Source organism: Suncus etruscus, chromosome 10 (genome assembly GCF_024139225.1).
Source record: "Suncus etruscus isolate mSunEtr1 chromosome 10, mSunEtr1.pri.cur, whole genome shotgun sequence".
Lineage (NCBI taxonomy): Eukaryota > Metazoa > Chordata > Mammalia > Eulipotyphla > Soricidae > Suncus > Suncus etruscus.
In genome coordinates this window covers 55439973-55458916 of record NC_064857.1, presented here as the reverse complement: position 1 = coordinate 55458916, position 18944 = coordinate 55439973, and the positions used below count along the sequence as shown (strand labels likewise).

The window sequence follows — 18944 nt, the reverse complement described above, 5'->3', positions numbered from 1 at the left end:
TGTCCCAGGAGGCGCAGCGTTCGGTCCACTGAGCCAGAGTCACTGTGGGGTCCAGAGTCCAGGCCTCACCGACCAGTGCGCCCCAGCGGGACTCATCTTCCAACGAAATCCCCGCGCAGTTCGCATTTCGGATCTCCGCAGGCCCCAGTGAGGCGCCCCCGTGGCCCGCGCCTGCTCCCGAGTGACCGGCCTCTCCGTCGGGACCCGGACTGCGAGGCACCCACCCCAGATCTCTCCAGAACGCCCGGGGTTCCCCCTCCAGAGGCCCGGGAGAGTGCTAAAGGAGCCTCCCATCCCCACGAGGGCCCTAGGCAGAAAGAGCCATCCAACAAGTGGACGAGAGGAGGCAGCGGCATTGGGGGATCCCGCGGGGAACCAGAGAGGGGCCACAGCAGCCCTGGGCCACGGCGTCTGAAAGGCGGGAGCATCAGGGGCCGCGGGTAAGCGCATCAGCTCTCTCGGAGGAGCGGCGACAGCGGAGGCGGCGGCGGCGGCGGCGGCGGCGGCGTCTTCTCCCCGGAGTCGAGAGGGAAAGAGAAAAGAGAATTAAGCAAAACGCCAAGAACAGGACCCCTCGAAGCAGCCAGCCTTCAGGCCGCGAACGCACGTCCCGCCGCGTCTCAGGCTGGCCACATCTCGGCTGCGGCTCGGAAACTTCCCAAACTCCCGACAGACAGGCCCGAGCGCCCCACCAAGCCCGCGCCGTCCACCATCCGCGTCCGAGCTGCGCCCCGCGCCCTTCTCGGTCGCGGCAAGGCCCACGACCCGTTCGCACAGAGCCAGGGCCGCATGCAAACTTAGCCCCACAGGGCACGGGTGTGGACACCATGCACGTACATCCCGCTCACGCTCCAGCCGCCGCGGCAGGACCTGCCCAGGCCAGAGGCGACAGCGCCCCGGGCGCGATATCCCGCGGCTCCCCGCGTGTCTTCGATCCGCCGCCTTTTCCGTTTCAAACCAAAATCGCCTCCCAGAGACCGTCCGCCACCTACGGCAGAACAAAACTAGGCCGGGGGCAAGGGGGCCGGGATCGGGGTGGTGGGCAGGGCCGGGGCCAGCCCAGGGTCGGGGGCGCGGCTCTTCCGAGCGAGCCCGAAGCTGTTGCTTCGTCCAACTTACACAATTGCAGGCGGGCGGGAGGACGCGGGCTGGGCAGCGGGAAGATTCTGGAAGGAGGCTTGCGGCCCACCCCGAGCGAGGCGGGCGGCGGTGGGCCGGGGGGTCCCTCTCCACCACCCACCATCAGTGAGTCCCACTGGTGCCCGGCGACAGAGCCGAGCGCCCACTTTTCGGGGCTGCGCCCTGCCGGGCGTCCGGGCGCCGGCGGCGGGGCCGGGCCGTCCAGCCGACCGCGCGAGGATGGAGGCCACGCGCGGGGTGGGGGGAGCGCGGGGTGGGCGAGGGCGCGCGGGCCTGTGCGCGCGGGGGCGAGGGCGAGGGCGCGCGCGTGGCGCCGCCGCGTGCGGGGAGCGCGCCGCGCGAGGGTGCGAGCGAGGCGGCTGGGCACGGGCACCCGGGGCGCGCCCCTTCAGCCCTGCCCCTTTCCTCCCTCCGTGGAAAGCCCTAGAAAGAACACGAAGGGCGCGCCGGGGAGGCACTTGGCGCACTCGGAACTTTGCGCAGCGGCCCGGTGTCCACGGGGGCTGGGTGGGCGCGCGCCGCGCCGCCAAGCCGCGGGATTTAAGGGACGGGCCGACAGCCCGGGTGCGGGGGGCGGGCGCGGGGGGAGGGGGAGAGAGAGGGAGGGAGGGGGAGAAGAGGGGGCGCCGGGAGAAGCGAGGCGGGGCAGGGAGGGGAGGGGAGGAGCCGCGTGGCCCGCGCCGCTTCCGAACCGGAAAGTTGTTCTTCCGAAGTCCCGCCGCCCCGGCGTGCGCAGTGCGCTCCGCTCCGCTCCGGCCGCGAGCCTCCGAGCCTCCGGGAGAGCCGCTGGCCGCCCCGCACGGGGGCCCGGAGCCGGAGAGCCGGGCAGGAGCCCGCGACACCTGAGCCCGTGCGCGCCCGCCGCCGCGCGGGGACCCGCCGGGCGGGCGCCGAGGGAGGACACGGGAGGACCACCGGAGCGCAGGAGACGAGGCGGCCGGGAGGGAGACAAAGGCCAAGGCGCCGGGCCGGAGAGAGCCGGGCCCGCGGCTGCCCGGTGCGCACCGGGAGGGGCCGGCGGGGGGAGGCGCGGACGCGGGGCTGCGGCGCCCACGCGCTATAAAGGGGCGAGCCCGGCGCGCCGGCGGAGACGCCGCCAAAGTTTGCCGCGTGCGCCCTTGGCCCGGGCCGCCCGGCCGCCGCGGCCCCGCGCACCGGCCCGCCAGCAGGCCGAGCCGGGAGCCGGGCGCCGAGCCGCGATGCGAGGCGGCGCCGGGCAGCCGCGCGCGCCCAGTCCGCGGGCGCCGCCGGCCCCTCCTGCCCCGCGCGGCCGCTAATTGCCCGCGGCTCATTTGCATAGCGGCCGGCCCGGCCCGGCCCGCTGGAGAGCGGCCAATCGGCGCGCCCGGGCTAATGGCCGCGCATCACTCACCCGCCTAATTGCTCGGCCCCATGCGCGGCCCGCGCAGCCGCCGCCGCCGCCGCCCGCGCCCCGCGCCCCGCGCCCGCCCGCCGTCCCCGCCGGCCGCCCCGCCGACGCCGATGCGGATGCCGTTGCCCGCCCCGGTCCCGGTCCCGAGCCCGATCCCGAACCCGCGGTGCCGCTAGCAGCATGTCTCGGCGCAAGCAGGCCAAGCCCCAGCATCTCAAGTCGGACGAGGAGCTGCCGCCGCCGCCGCCGCCGCCGCCGCCGCAGGACGGGGCTCCGGAGCACGGTGAGGGCCGCGGGGAGAAAGTTCGCGCGCGGGGACCTGCCGCCGCCACGCCACTTTCGCGCGAAGTCAACTTGGCGCGGGGCGCGGGCCGGGGTAGGGGGCGGCCGCCGCCTCCGCCTCTTCTCCGCGCCGCCCCGGGTGCTCGGCGACCGACCGACCGACCGACCGACCGACCGCGCGCGCCGGGGCCAGGGCCCGGGCGGCCGGACAGCTTTGTTCGAACGGCGCCCGGACCCGGCGCCGCCTTCGGGAACCCGGGACGCGGCGCTCGGCCTCGGCTGCATGGCCGCCGGGGGACCCCCCGGGAACGCGGCGCGGGGGGCCCCCCGCACGCGGCGGCTCGTCCTCCGGCCTCGCCGGGCCTGGCGCCCGACCGCGCGGCTCTGGGCGGCGGGTCCAGCCCCGACCCGGGGTTCGCCGGTTCCCCGCGGTGGCATCGACGAGTCCGGGCCGGGAGCGCGGCGGGCGGGCGGGCGGGCGGGCGGGCGAGTTGGGCTCGGGCCGGAGGACGCAGCTCCGGGGCGCACACGCGCCACGCACCCCGGCCCGGCCCTGGGCTCCGCGCTGTGGGGACTGACTTCGTGCGGGAAGTTTGACGTGCGGGGGGGACGGCGGCGCCGCGGATTAGCGGGTCGGGGCGAGTGGCCCGGTCCGGGGTTGCTGGTGGCAGCGGAGGTGCGCGGAGGCCCCCGCCGAGCCGGTCCCCAAGATGAGAACCGGGGTGTGCAGAGAAGGAGAGCTTGCATATGGTAGGGAGATTAGGGACAAAGGCGCTTTTTGTCATGGAAATGGATTTTTTGGGGGGTTTTGTTTACTTCATCACATAGAATTTCTCACACTTGGTTTGTTTTGTATCGCGCTCAATGACTACATGATCAAATGAATGGATTTATTTCTGCCGAATGAGAAAGACAGTCCGCCTTCAAAAGAACGACATTGCGTCCCAGCGAGGCATTTTAGAGCTTTTTTATTGTGGGTGTTGAATGGCCGGGCATGGGCTTTCACTGCCGCCCCCAAATGCAACAATGTCAATACTTCTCCGCTTTGTGGGACCTCGTCCCAAAGTGCAGCGTCTCCTTTTATGAAAGCATATTTTAATTAATAGAGCAAAAGCCTTGTGTCCAGCAGTTAACAAGGTGTAGGGGGAGGGTGGGGGCACGGCTATTCATCTGTAATTTCACTCCGGGCGTGTGAGCCGGCGGAGGCCGGGCGCTGTGAGCCTGGGCCGGGACCCGCTTTATTCCCACATTCTCGCCGGAATCCGCCGCGCCCGACGGAGACGTGCTCGGGATGAAACTTTGCCGGGGCCGCCGGCGCGGGCTGAACCCCGCCTGGCCAGCTGAGCCGAGCCGGGCCTGCCGAGGCGCGCACACGCTGCTGGGTGTTAAGGCGAGGTGGGGGAGACAAAAAACTCTTTGAAAAACAGTGCTTTCTGGTTCCGTTCGTTCCCAGACACATTTTCCCGGCAGAAGAGCGAGTCTGTCTTTGGTCCGCCTCGACTAGCCTTGCGCTGGGCAACCGGTGCCAGGCTACTCGCGGGCTGGGAACGAAGTGAGTTGTAGAGAGGGGGGGAAATCCTGAAGGTGCCCCACAGGCATCGGGCAGCCTTACAGTGTTTTTCATTACTATTATTATTATTATTATCATCATCATCGTTTTGTTCGCTGCAGTGGAATTATCCACTTCCCACGGTGTGCGAAGTTCCCAGTGAGTTGCGCTTTAGTTTTACAATGTTTAAGAAACGAAGTAAATACTAATTCCTTTGTATCTCTTTGGGCGTGACCTATTAATTAAAGCAGGGGACGAGGGCAGGCAGTAAAATGGCTGTGAAAAGCACGTGCAAAAATTTTAGTATGCTGTGAGGGTGGAGGGAAGGAGGCACCTCCACTTTAATTTGCAATTAAAAAAGACTAAAGAAATATGGCTGTTTTTCAGCCTTTGGTTTTTAGGCAAGCAATTAAAAAAAATCACTACCCCAGAATAACTCCAGGGTCAGTCATGCTTTCCATTTACTGCAAGGAAATACGATGATGTCTTTAGAATGGTGGTGGGGGGGGGGGTGGGGTGGAGTTGAGGGTACTCATGGTTCTTTTAGAAAGTTCTAAACTTATTGTGTCGTAAAAATTTATTTTAAGGATGACCAAGCCAGACCAAGGGGAACTCCCTTTTGAAACTGCAAATTAATTACTGATGTTCCTGGGGGAAAAAATAGAAATAAATGTGATGCAACCTTAAAACTCAGATAATGTATTGCCACCAATAATGAACTCATCAAACAGTTCTTTCCTAAAGAAAACGGATAGTTACAGATAGACAGGAGCAGAGCAGCAGTTATGCCCATCCCAAGAACTTTGAAATGTGTGGTTTGGCTCTCCTTGCTTAGGCAAAACACAACTTGGTGGAGATGGATTCTGTTGTCCTCCGAAGTGTGCACTGGGGGTGGGGGGAACGGACACAAAAGGATATTATCATTTAAACTACTCCCATCCCCTTCGGTGTGTTAGCTCTAATTGCCCAAAATGGGTTTTCATCCCCCACCCCCCACCTCCAGTCATGTGTTTATCTCCGAGCTCCGTGGAAATGTGGGCAGCATGTGATGGTCGAATTTCCAGGGCTCATCGTCCCAGCCTGTGCTTAAACCGGGAAAGGCCCTGCCTTTCATCTGCCTTTGCAAGGGGAGTCCAGTGAGTCCCCGGCACGGTGCCCACACTGACAATTCGGCATTCCACATGGAAACAATGCCGAAGCTCCTTCTTAACATCAGGCTGATTTTTTTTCTCTGAAACTGGAAAGGCAAAAAGTAAGGGAGTGGTGAGAGGCAGGGCACCAGGGTAGAAGGAAAAAGAAGAATTTGCCAATGTCTTCTTTAAAAAAATAATAGTTACATTTAAGAAATTTAGTTTGCTTAAAAATGAGTCTATGATCAAAACCAAAATTAAAAAAAAAAGCCAATTAACCCCACCTTCCAGAGAAAGAGCTGCTGGTAGGGCAATTAGAAATTTTGTGTACATTTCCCAACTTCCACAACATCTGCGGAATCCAATATTACTAGGCATGTTCAGAGCCAGGGAAGAAAAAGGTAGGGCCGACAGCAGGAATTACTTAGCAAGCTGATTGTTTTCTGTGTACAGACAGGGCTAAAGTGGGTCAGATTTCATCTCCCACTGCAATCTCTGGGAGCTTCACCTCTCTTTAAAGGTAGTTCGAAGAACAGTGTCAGCGTGGGGGTGGGAGGCATTCCGCAAAAGATGCTGCCAGGGTTTCTGTTCTGCCTGTGCCCACCAGCTGAAAATCTGCCTTCCTGAATGTGAGTATTGGCACGGCCTTTTATTTTGGTAAAACAAAAATCCCCTGAAGTGCTAATGAGATTATGCAGCATCCTTTCAGGCTGCGAGGGGCCAGAGGGTCGCTTCTGAATAATGCCCAGGCAGGAGGGGGTCTGTGGGCTGCTTCCTGTGTGAAGTCTCAGACCAGTTGCCTGAGGAAGACCCACATGTCTTGGTCTCAGAGGCGAGCCCCTTAGCCTGCTGGCAGGCAAGTCTGTAGTGATGTGTGTTAAGTGGGTGCCAGTCTGAGTAGGTGCCAGGCATCAAATGCAAACAGAAATGGAATATTTCCATATTAACTTTAAATAAGCTTCCTTTTTCTTTTAAACCAACCAAACAAAAACAGCACTCCTTCTCTGGTGTTTTTTTTTTCCACCGGTGCTTTCAGCCTATGAATTGTCTGATGTAAAGTGCAGTGAACTCTGATTTCCAAGCAAACGAACAAGGCCAGTGAGTGACATGCAGGAAATGCCAGGAACAGTTGCCACAGTGAAGTCCTGGAAGCACCTCTTTTGTGTTGAGAGATTCATCGGGGTACCCATACGGAAGGTCCAGGCGTGTGTCCCTTCGTCCTCTGGACTGCCGTTCCCACCCCCGCCGGAGTGGGCTTCCTGGGGGTGCCCCATGCCTCCTGCATGGACAAGCCTGCAGAGGTGGGGGTCACGCAGTGAAGATGGGCAGTTGCGTGCTCCAACAAGCCGCGCTGATTTAACCTTTGCCTGCTCTGCCCGCCGCGGTGGCCACTGGGTGTCAAGCTCCTAATACAATTAGTGCATCTGTGCTGTTGACCTTGGCAACAGGAGCACGCGGTGTTCTATTAAGTGTTAACACTGAGCCTGAGTGTTAATCAGAGACCCCGAGAGTGCTCCGAGCCTGTGCCTGCTTATCAGCTGCCCCCTCGTTCAGCACAAGTGTTTATGGTTCTCGGTGGAGAGGAGGAGAGCAGAGGAGAAAAGAAGGAGAAGAGAGAGAGGAGAGGAGGGTTCTCAGGTGCTGCCCTTGTAGCCTGGACTGGGCGATTACCCTGCAGCGGCCCAGCCCGACCCGACCTGGCCCGGCCCGATCCGATCCACACAGCTCTGCCCGCTGTCTGACCACCCCCAGCTGCCCCGGCCACTGGCTTTTACAGATTTTTTTTTTCACCCCTGACACAGAACCCTCTGCTGCCGTGGTGACAGTGGGGGCGACTCAGCCCAGCCAACGTCACCATCATGAGGACAGGGCTGCATGCCCCATGCTCCGGGCCGAGATGCAGGCCTTGGGGAAGCTTGACTGCTGGTGTTTCTGCGCAGTGATCGATCTGTGCCATGGTGTGCACCCTCCTGGGTCTGCAAATTCCTGCACCTAGGACTCGTGTCAGCCTGTGAACCCACAGACCTGGCTGTCTCCCTGGGATTGCCTGAACCCACAGTGTGCAGAAAACACCTTAGTCTCCTGCTCACAGCCTCACCCAAGGGAGAGGGCCCAGCCCTCATGGCCCAGTTCTGTGGCCCCACACGCAACAAGGGCACCAGAGCTGGGGCTGGCTGGGTCTCGGCATCCTTGAGTGAGCATGTTTGTCCCCAAGACTCCTGCCATGCAGAGGCACAGCAGCCTGGGGTTCTGTGGCTGTGGGGGGCCATGCCACAGGTGGTTGTCACTTCACCAATGTGAGTTGTGGGCTTCTGTGTGGCAGGAGCCAGTGCTGGTCAGGGTAGACAGCGTGGCAAGAGTGCCCCCCACTGTTCAGCACCCGAGCAGGCCACCTGGCATTTCTTCCACATTGTTCCACCCGGCAGCCACCACCCCACCCCCCCCCCCCCCCCCCGCCCCATGCAGCTACTGCCTGATGTAGATTCCTGGCTCTTCCAAGGAGCTCAGAGAGCTGGTTTGCAAGGAAGTGATTTGGCGCCATGCAGGAAAACTTGGTGTGCCTTCCTGGTGTCCCAGGGGTGAACGGTGCAGAGGGGGTGCCCTGCTTGTCCCCTGGACACATGCGTCTCCGGGCCACGCAGCACCTGCTTCTCCACCAGGCCCCAGCATGCCTCGCTCCCTGCAAACATGACACCTGTGTATCCGGTGACAGTGCTAGAGCAGTGGGGCCCCAGAAACAGGCCCGATATGTGCCCATGCCCTGGGGGAGCCATGGACCCTCCACCCTCAGGTGAAGAAACTCAGAGCAGGCAGGAGGCTGGCGCACTGTCACCCACCAGAATAGAGCTGCAGCTTTTTCTCAGGGGAGCCATCAGAACTGGCCATCCAGATGCTAAGGCAGCATGACACAGTCCCCACCGGTGTCCTGCCATGGCCTGTCCACTCCTGTGTGTACTTGTCGTACCTTAAAAGCCATCAGCGGCATACCTTAGAAGCCATCAGCAAAGACACTTGCTGTCTGTGGCAGAGGCCACCAACCCAAGAAGCCTTGCTGGACTGCACAGAGAATTGATTTCTCGAGTGCCTGGGTACTTCTTGCTCCCATGTGGCTCTGCTTGGGAATATAGTGTCGGCTGCTGTGAGGTCAGACACACACACACACACACACACACACACACACACACACCGAGACACGGACACACGTATGTCTCCAGGACTCTGGGGGCCACTCATAGATGCAAATTCCCTACAAAGGCATGAGCATAAGGGACAGTGGCAGAAAGGAGCACTGGATGTTACAAGATCAAATTGGGAGCTGCTGTGTCACCAGTCCTGAGGGGTTCTTGGTCTAGAAAGCATTTTTTTTAAAGGGGGAAATAAGGCTCAATGAATCCAGAGTCTTAGGGAGGATGGGGTAGTTCCTAGGCCCTGAGCTGGGCTGAGCATCCCTGTTGCATCTGCCTTCTCTGCTGTGACTGTCCCCTCTGCACTAGGAACCCCATCCAATTCTACCACCCTACATGTCTGTCACTCTGGCTACCAATCTATTGTAGTCTAAGAATAGTCTTAAAATATGCAGGAAGATTTTTCCCTTACCCAGGTGAAACAGTTGTAGTTGGGTTTGGCTCTCTCTGTCTCTCTGTCTTGCTCTCACTCACTTGCTCTCACTCTCTCTTCCTCCCTCCCCATGGATCCTCCATAAGACTTCTGTGAAGGGTGTCCTACCATTTTCTTAGGATGCTCCTCCATTGAGATTGTGATAGGGGCGCTTTTAGAGCAAGAGCAGATGACAGTCCCGATTTAGTGGTCATGCTGTGGCATTTTCCACAAACTGCACTGAGAAATTGCAGGTGGATATTTTAAGTTATTGCCCAAAGTGAGAAATCAGAATCGCGCTCAAGAATTTTTCCCCTCCCTCATAATGGTTTTTTACAAACATTTTTATCACGAGCTGCCTATTGTGAAACTTTGTAAAATGCTATAAGGATAATCTGTTTGATAACATGTTCACAGAGCCATGGGGCCAGAATAACATTTTTACAGTTTCCTTGCTCAGCTTTAAAGGAATATAAGCGAAAGGTTGTTTGACTCTGACAAGTGTGCAGGTAATTAGCATTATAATTGCGTTGTATAAAATGACCGAAAATGCTCACAGATTTTCCAATTGAGAAACATTCCCTGTCTCACAAGCCTGCTGACAGAAGAAAGGGGAGATTATGGGAATGTGTTCAACTGCTAGAATTCGGAGCTGAACCCTAAAAATACTTAGCACATGAAAACTCCTGGAAATGGACTGACTTATCTTTGAAGCAAAGAGAGATTTGTTTGGGTTGCTCAGACCTTTGAGGAAAGCCCTGAATGAAATAGTGGTCGTCTCCATTTCACATGCCAGAGGTTGCTATAAAGACAATCTGGAAAATGTTCATTTGTAAAGATCTGATTTATTTACAGTTAAGTAAATTAATACTTCCAACATGAAGTGCACTCTACATGGTCCAGAAAGCAGCCTAATGTTAAGCATTTTCTCAGTGAATTTGCCCTAGAATTCCAAATAATGTTCTTTGAATAAATAATATGCTGCTAACTATGTGAAGTTTTAAACATATATGCCACATAATGCTTTTTATTATACCACATAGAAAAAGTTTAGCATTTTATGAAATTAGAAAATTTTTATTTCTTGGAATGATTTAATTATTAAAAAAATTCCTACAAAGCTTTTGGCCAACCTTTGAACTTTAGGTACTATTCCATTCTTGTGTAGTTTCTCATGGCTGTTTCTGTGTGTAGGTATGGTGTAAAATGACATTGATTTCAATGTGATTGCTTAATGAAGGTGAGTTTTATTTTTTAATGCTTATTTAGACTTTTTTTTTAAATGTGTAGATCTTCAGATTCAGTACTAAATCTTTTCAAGCGAATTATTACTAGTTTGGTAAGAATTCCTCAGTAATTACTACAAAGAAATTTCAAACAGGGTTTCTCTGCATTTTGTGATCATTTTTAAAGTATATGAATGAGATTTGAGATCACCCTATTCTTATCAATCATTACAAGAATTATTTACTTGAAAATCTTGGGCTTTTTTTTTCTCCCTGTTCTATGACCTTAGTAGGTTTAAAATTAGATTTTGCATACATTGAGCAAAGTTAAGTACTCCGAGTATTTATTTTGTTAATGTGCCTATCTGCAGTATAAATCAACTGTGTCTTTGCTTGCAGCTATACTCAACCTCATTACAGATACCTATTACATTCCTTCCTTCATACTGTAATGAGCCTTCTTGCAGGCTGATCTTCAGAACTGAATTTAGTTTAAAAGTCTAGCAGGCCTTTATGGGCTGCCAGCTCTAACTTCTTTCCCTCTTCAAATGGTTTAGCCAGTTAAGAAAATGCTAATTGAACACTGCTAATAATTTTTTAAAGGCATGTATAAATTACCTGGAAATAATGGCCTCATGGAGAGCAGCCGACCAGCCTCGAAAATATTTTTACTTTCCTCTTCAGTTGAGGCACCAAATGATCTTCCTGGACTTTTTTTTTTTTTTTTTTTCTAATTTCATCAGCTCTCTCCTGAAGTCAATGCCAAAAGATTCACTTCTTGAAATTCTTTTTAAAAAAAGAAAACTAGTAAGTTCTGCGGGAGATGGGGGTCAGGGTGTGAAGAGCAAGTGTTTGCAGGGGCTTCCAGCTTGGACATTGTGTCCCCACTCAGCGATGCCTGCTGGCTTCTGTCACCCGGCCTGCAGCAGGACAGACTCCCTGTTCTTCCCAGGAGCAGCGTCCAGTCCCGTACCATGTGGGGCTGAGCATGTCCCCCGGCTGCCACCAGATAAGAGGGAGCATGGTCCCAGCGGCTGGCTTCCCGCTCCTGCATAGCTATTTATTTGATCAGGTGTGAATTAGAATTGTTCATTAAACAGGGTTGTTATTCGGCATAAGAGGGTTCGGGAAGTCAGGAAGTTGCTGCCTACAACAGTAATTAAACATGTGTAACCAATTAGAGGGTTTTCCACTACGCACAAGCGTATAATTTGCTAAGTCTTTCTATGAGAATAGATGAAAATAGGTACCAAAAGTGTGCCGACTGCAAGATTCTCATGTTAAACATGTCAACATAAATGAACTTTAAATATATAATTTCTGGTTTGTTAACAAACCGCCGAACTCTTGGCTAATAACAATAACATATAATTTCGGTTCATTTTGCCAAGAAATATTGCATCTGACAGAGCCCATTAATTGCATCAAACATGATTTCTGGTAGGCCCGGACTCGCTTCCTGGCAAGTGTGCAGTGGAGAGCTGGACGCTGGCTGCCGAAGCTTGCCTTCTCCCTTCGTTGCCTCCTGCACACAGCGAGAGAGCATAGCAGAAATCTCCAAATTCCCAGGGAGGCCCGGCTGGGCTGTATGGGTGTCCCTGGGAGCAGGATCTGTCCTGCTTGTGCTTGTGGGCGGTTGTGGGGATGGAAAATAATAAATCGGTGGCTGCCCGGCCTGCGTGCCCTTCTGTCAGGTGTGACGCGGGCCTGAAAGGTTACAGATTAGTTCAGCGATGTTAAGTGAACTGGCAAAGGCATCTCTAATTTTGCTGGAAATGAGGAGGCCTCTTGGTAAAGGGGAATCCTAATGAGCGGCTTTGTACCCAGCAGACAGGGTGGCTGTGGGTTGTATGAAAATATTGGAAATCGATGGCTTGTATGGAATTTCATTAAGAAGCAGTATCCACCATTGATAGGGCCTCATAATTTGATGGATGGCGCTAGGAAAATGATTAGCTAAGCCAGAGCCGGCCACGGGGAGCACACGGCCAGGCCCAGCCCTTTCGGGGTCGTCTGTGCCAAGTGGAGGCGTTGATTCCCCCTGGGTGCCGGGCAGGTGGGCGGGCGGTGGTCTCAGCGGGCGCTGCTGACTCCTCTCCGCCTTTTCTTCTCCTTCTCCTCCCACAGCTGCCCCTGGAGAGGGTGCCGATGAGGCGGACAGCGGCACGGACAGCCGCAGCGGCAGTGAGGAGACCAGCGTGTGCGCGCAGTGCTGCGCCGAGTTCTTCAAGTGGGCCGACTTCCTGCAGCACAAGCGCAGCTGCACCAAGAACCCACTGGTACTCATCGTGCATGAGGATGAACCTGCACCACCCACCGAAGACTTTCCAGAACCTTCCCCCGCCAGCTCTCCCAGCGAGCCCGCCGAGAGCGAGGCAGCCGATGAGCCGGCGCAGGCCGAAGCCAACGAGAGCGCCGAGGCCAGAGGCGCTGGGGGGCCTGACACAGAGCCCATGGAGGTGGTGCTCCCCGGAGACCCAGGCCCCACAGGCCCTGCGCTACCCTCTTCCGTACCCGCTGTGCCTCCTGAGCCCAGCCCCACTGGCGTCTACCGCCTGCCCAGCACCAACGTCACACTGGAGACGCTGCTGAGTACCAAGGTGGCTGTGGCACAGTTTTCACAGCCAGCACGCGCAGCGGGCACGGGCACTGTAGGCCCAGGGGGCCCCGGGGCACTGCCACTGATCCTCGAGCAGTTGTTGGCCCTGCAGCAGCAGCAGATCCACCAGCTGCAGCTCATCGAGCAGATCCGCAGTCAGGTGGCGCTTATGCACCGGCCTGTGACCCGGCCAACTCCTGCCGCCACCCCTGGCCCACTGCAGGGCCTGGCCACAGCACCCTCTGTCCCCCCACGTGCCCCAGGGGCTCCCCCTGGCCCTGCCACAGCCACACCCCCTGCAGCCCCAGCCTTTGAGGGGCCTGTGCCAGGCTCACAGCCCCCTGCAGCTTCCGGAACCAGCACCCAGCAGACCCCGGGTGGGGCCCCCGCTGCCACCCCAACCCCTGAGCCCAGCGTTGCTGCTTCCACTGTGACTGCCTTGGCGGTGCCCCCAGCCCCTGCAGCCCCTGGCCCTGTGCCCCCGCCCGGTGCCCCCACGCCCCCCGCCCTGGGACCCTCGGCCCTGCTACCTCAGACCTCGGCCGGGGCCAGCAGTGTCATCTTCCCCAACCCGCTAGTGAGCATCGCGGCCACCGCCAACGCGCTGGACCCACTGGCTGCTCTCATGAAGCACCGCAAGGGCAAACCGCCCAATGTGTCAGTGTTCGAGCCCAAGGCGAGTGCCGAGGACCCCTTCTTCAAGCACAAGTGCCGCTTCTGCGCCAAGGTGTTTGGCAGCGACAGTGCCCTGCAGATCCACCTGCGCTCGCACACAGGTGAGCGGCCCTTCAAGTGTAACATCTGCGGCAACCGCTTCTCCACCAAGGGAAACCTCAAGGTGCACTTCCAGCGGCACAAGGAGAAGTACCCCCACATTCAGATGAACCCCTATCCAGTCCCTGAGTACCTTGACAACGTGCCCACTTGCTCTGGCATCCCCTATGGCATGTCGCTGCCCCCCGAGAAGCCCGTCACCACCTGGCTGGACAGCAAGCCCACAGTGCCCGCTGTGCCCACGTCGGCAGGGCTGCAGCTGCCACCTGCCATGCCCGGGGCCAGCAGTTTCACTGACTCCCCCAGCCTCACCCCAGCCAGCCGCTCACCGCAGCGGCCCTCGCCTGCATCCAGTGAGTGTCCCTCCTTGTCTCCCGGCCTCAACAGCTCTGAGTCGGGTCTGGCTGGCCCCGCCGAGTCCCCACAGCCAGGCCTTCCCCAGCCTGGGCTCAGTGGACCCACCCTGCCCAAGACAGAGCCCCCAGGTCTGGTGGTCAGCTGCTCCCGAGCCAGGGACGTGCCAGCGAGCAGCACCTCTACAGGTCTGTCGGACAGTGGCGTGGCCACGGGTCTCTGCAGCCCAGTCCCACCCACGGGCTCTGAGCCCTTCAAGGCCAAGTTCCCCTTCGGGGGGCTGCTGGACTCCATGCAGACCTCAGAGACGTCCAAGCTGCAGCAGCTCGTAGAGAACATCGACAAGAAGATGACAGACCCGAACCAGTGCGTCATCTGCCACCGCGTGCTGAGTTGCCAGAGCGCTCTCAAGATGCACTATCGCACACACACGGGCGAGCGGCCCTTCAAATGCAAGATCTGCGGGCGCGCCTTCACCACCAAGGGCAACCTGAAGACGCACTTCGGTGTGCACCGGGCCAAGCCGCCCCTACGTGTGCAGCACTCGTGCCCCATCTGCCAGAAGAAGTTCACCAATGCCGTGGTGCTGCAGCAGCACATTCGCATGCACATGGGCGGCCAGATCCCCAACACGCCGCTGCCCGAGGGCTTCTCTGATGCCATGGACGCCGACCTCACCTTTGATGAAAAGGCGGCCGAAGGACTGGGCACCTTCGACGAGGACCTGGACGAGAACTCCATGGAGGAGGATGCTGAGGTCCGCGAGCCCAGTGCTGACCCCTGCAAGCCACTGCTGGCCTACACTGGCTCCGGCCCACCCTCACCACCATCTGTCATCTCCAGCATTGCTGCCCTGGAGAACCAGATGAAGATGATGGACTCGGCCATGGACTGCCCGCCTCTGAGCGCTTTGCGGTCAGTGGAGAGCGGCTCGGGCGACAGTGACCGGCTGAGCAATGGCTCATCCTCATCAGCTGTGGGTGACCTGGAGAGTCACAGCGCAGGCAGCCCAGCGCTATCCGAGGCCTCGTCCTCCACACAGGCCCTGTCCCCCGTGAATAGCAACGGTGAGAGCTTGTCCTCCAAGTCCCCAGGCCTGGGCCAGGGGGAGCCGCAGGATCCACCACTCAAGACTGAGAGGCCAGACAGCCCCGCGCCGGGCCCCGAGAACGGTGGTGCGCTGGACCTGACCGCTGTGCACGCCGGCCGGCCGGCCATCAAGGAGGAGCCCCCATTCGGCCTGCTGTTCCTGAGCCGGGAGCGCGGTAAGTGTGCGCCCAGCGTGTGCGGGGAGTGTGGCAAGCCCTTCGCGTGCAGGAGCGCCCTGCAGATTCACGTGCGTAGCCACACCCAGGAGCGGCCGTTCGTCTGCCTGCTGTGCGGGCGCGGCTGCTCCACGCTGGGCAACCTGAAGCAGCACCTGCTTACCCACCGGGGCAAGGCGCTGCCTTCTCAGGCCCTGCACCTCAACTTTGCTCTAGGTCCCAGCCAGAGCGCCCCTAGCCTGCTCGCCGCACCCGCGCCCATCAAAATGGAGGTGAACGGGCACAGCAAGGCCCTGGCACTGGGTGAGGGCCCACCGCTGCCTGCCGCGGCACTGCCTGGTGGGCCCCCAGCCGGGATGAGCCCTGGGCTGGCACCCATGCTGGCTCCCCCACCCCGCCGCGCACCCAAGCAGCACAACTGCCAGTCGTGTGGGAAGACCTTCTCGTCGGCTAGCGCCCTGCAGATCCACGAGCGCACCCACACTGGGGAGAAGCCCTTTGGCTGCACCATCTGCGGCCGGGCCTTTACCACCAAGGGCAACCTCAAGGTGAGCCACGCCTGCTGTTGGGGACCAGGCCGCATGGAGCCCCAGGGGTGTGCTGGGGAGTGCATACTCTGTGTGCGCTCATGTAACCTTGTGGTGTGTGTGCTGAGGGTTTGTAAATCTGTGTGTGTGCTGGGGGGGGTGCACACTCTGTGTGAGTTGCCTGTGCTGTCTGCGTGTGTACTGTGGGCAGGGTGTGTTTGTTATGTGGGGGGTGTGCTATGTATGCACTGTGAGATGTGTGTGCAGTATGTTATGTGGCGTGTGTGGGCTGTGTGCGGAGCCTGCTATTTGTGTGGGTATATGACGTGTGTGTGCTGTTTTGGGGTATGAGAATGCTGTGTGTGGTGGTGTCTGCTGCATGTGTGTGTCATGGGGCATGAGTTGTTTGCCTGTGGTGTGTGCATATGTGGTGTGTGTGGTGTCTTCGATATTGTGTGCTACTGTGTATTGTTTGGGAGATTGTCTTTCTGACATTCTGTGGCACGTGCACATCATGCATGACATTCTGTGTAGGGGCTGTGTATTACCACATGTGGGTGTTCCCGTGTTTGATGTTTGTGAGCTTGTACATTGTGCTATGGAGTGTGATGTTCCGTTGCTGTGTGTGTATATGTCATGTGCTGGACGCATGTTCTATAGCCACAGCATGCAAACTATATTGCTGTATTATCACCTGTGTGGATATTGTGTGTACCACGTGTTCTGTTACATATACCACGTGATGCATGCATCTATGATGTGATGGATGTGTGTGTCTCATGTACGTTAATGTGTGTGGTATGTGCAGTGAGTCATGTGTGATATGCACGTGTTTTGCACACGTGGCCCACGTCCCAGGAGTCTGTGCAGAACACATGTGTGTTCACATTTTCCCACCTGTTCAGGTATGTGCGGCATGTGTGTTTACACACCTGCCCAGTTGTGTGTGTGGTATAGTGCATAGTTGCCCAGATTTGTGTTTGCACTCCTACCTAAGTGCATGCATGGGTGATGTGTTTTCACGTCAGCCCAATGCCTGTGTGTGGTCTGTGTGTCGTGTACTTCTGTCCTGGTGTGCAATTATGTGGTGTGTTTGCACACCTGCCTAGGTGTGTGTGTTATACAAACATGCCCAGGTGTGATGTGTGTTTTTATCATCAAAGCTGCCCAGTTACACATGGGTTGTCTGCATGTGTGTGGTATGTGTAAGTTTGCACACCTGCCCGGGTACTTGTGTATGAGTTTGCACACCTGCCCAGGTACTTGTGTATGTTTACACACCTCCAGGTATGTGTGTCTCCTTGCAATGGCCGTATGGTGCCTAAGTGGCTGTGTGCTGAGGGTCAGGAACCGCCTGTACCCGGCTCTGTGGGGAGAGCTAGGCTGCCCGACTTGTCCCTGAGGGCCCTCTGGGACTCAGCATAGCTGCAACCTGTGCCCTTGCCTGAGACTGTCTGCTCCTCTGATCAGAGGCCAGGGTATAGGCACATGCCTCTGTGTTCTGGTCTGCTGAGTTGAGTGCCTGCTCCGCTGAGCTGGTCCTACCTCTGCAGTGCGGGGGGCTTGCTGCCTGTTTAAGCAGAAACTTCCTGGGTGTTTCACCCGGCTGCTCCTGGGGCCCAGAGACAGCTCCCGAGGCCAGCCTCACCGGCACCTGTTCGTCTCCCATGCAGGTGCACATGGGCACGCACATGTGGAACAACGCACCTGCCCGCCGTGGTCGCCGCCTGTCCGTGGAGAACCCCATGGCCCTGTTGGGCGGTGATGCCCTCAAGTTCTCAGAGCTCCTGCAGAAGGACTTGGCAGCACGCGCCATGACGGCAGACCCCGGCTTCTGGAACCAGTACGCGGCTGCCATCACCAACGGCCTGGCCATGAAGAATAATGAAATCTCCGTCATCCAGAATGGGGGCCTCTCCCCACTGCCCGTGAGCCTAGCCAGTGGCTCTCTCCCTGCTCTGGGCTCACTGACTGCTGGCCTAGACAAGGCACGGGCAGGCGGGAGCCCACCTCTTGCCGGCCTGGACAAGGCAGGCTCCGAAACAGGCACCAGCCGCCCCTTTGCCCGTTTCATTGAGGATAACAAAGAGATTGGCATCAACTAGCCCAGACAACCTTGGGAGCGGGCAGCATGGCTGGCTGGGGCTGTCTCAGTGCACCCGGCAGAAACAGGCCAACCTGCATTACCGGGTTAGTCTTTGCACTGTGTCCTGTGTGTCTGTAAGAACTGCGGCTTCCTGGGATGTCTCAGCCAGCTGCGACGCCCTGAGTGTGTGCATGTGGGCCCCCAGGAAGAGGCCCAGGACTGCCCCTGGACTTGTGAAGCGAGAAACTGGAACTCTGGCCCATGCACAGGGGTGGGGAGGGGCGAGTGTTCCTACACTCCCACCCCATCCAGCCCAGGAACTCTTTGAGCGGAGCAGTCCGCCCGGCTATGTGAGTTTTTGAAGCAGAGCTGTCTCCTTGGATAAGTGGGTGATTTCCACGCAGGCAGCTCTGTTGGGAAGGGATCGCATGCTCTCCGTGTGCAAGTACCTGTCAGTGACGAGCCTTCCGCCCCCCTAATTTAAATGTCTGTAGCTGCTATGTGGACTGTGGTGCTAGTGTGGTTTGTAGCCCAACAATTGGGACCCGTTGCAGAAAACATGGGGCACGCCCAGCCTCGTCCCAGAGCTGTACAATAAAAGGTAACGTTTGTACAACGCCATTGCTAACGTGTGATTCCTGCTGCTGCCAGGCACTTTGTCCTGTGGAGGCCCCACAGATGTCGCTGTCTGAATGGGGCAGATGGGAGGAGAATCAGGGCTCACTGCTGGGGTCTCCAGCCCAGGTCAGAATAGTCCGTTGTGCCCACTACAAAGTCCCCTACTAAGGCTTACGTTACTCTCCGTGCACCAAGAACAAACCAGGCACAGACTGTACCAGAATCACTCAGAGCAGCCAATAGGGCCTGCTTCTGAAGGGGGGGCGAGGCTCCCACAGGAAGAGACTGTTTCTATAGCAACATCATGTTGGGCCACAACTTCCCCCTACCTGCTGGGACTGACCCTGTCCCTCCATTTATGCCAAATGTGGGTCCTCCTGAATGTGGCTGTCTCAGACAGGGCCTATTTTGTAGTGAGCCAAGCA

At 57.7% G+C, this 18944-nt stretch overlaps 1 protein-coding gene across 2 annotated transcripts; it reads left to right on the top strand.

The window, feature by feature from the left end:
- Positions 1 to 2586: 2586 nt before the first annotated feature.
- Positions 2587 to 18522, top strand: SALL3 (spalt like transcription factor 3). 2 transcript variants are annotated; one of them, XM_049781744.1, is made up of 4 exons: positions 2588 to 2795; positions 12424 to 15288; positions 15505 to 15836; positions 17489 to 18522. In XM_049781744.1, exons 1-4 carry the CDS (start codon positions 2693 to 2695, stop codon positions 17918 to 17920), a joined length of 3732 nt encoding a protein of 1243 aa, XP_049637701.1. In that variant the 5' UTR covers positions 2588 to 2692; the 3' UTR covers positions 17921 to 18522. The 2 variants fall into 2 exon arrangements, with proteins under 2 accessions (XP_049637700.1, XP_049637701.1); XM_049781743.1 differs by having other exon boundaries at positions 2587 to 2795; positions 12424 to 15836.
- Positions 18523 to 18944: the final 422 nt, after the last annotated feature.

Coding starts and splice junctions, on each gene's coding strand:
- SALL3 (XM_049781743.1), top strand. CDS start 2,693: ATGTCTCGGCGCAAGCAGGCCAAGCCCCAGCATCTCAAGTCGGACGAG. Junction 2,796..12,423: donor GGACGGGGCTCCGGAGCACG/GTGAGGGCCGCG, acceptor CTCCTCCCACAG/CTGCCCCTGGAGAGGGTGCC. Junction 15,837..17,488: donor CCACCAAGGGCAACCTCAAG/GTGAGCCACGCC, acceptor TCTCCCATGCAG/GTGCACATGGGCACGCACAT.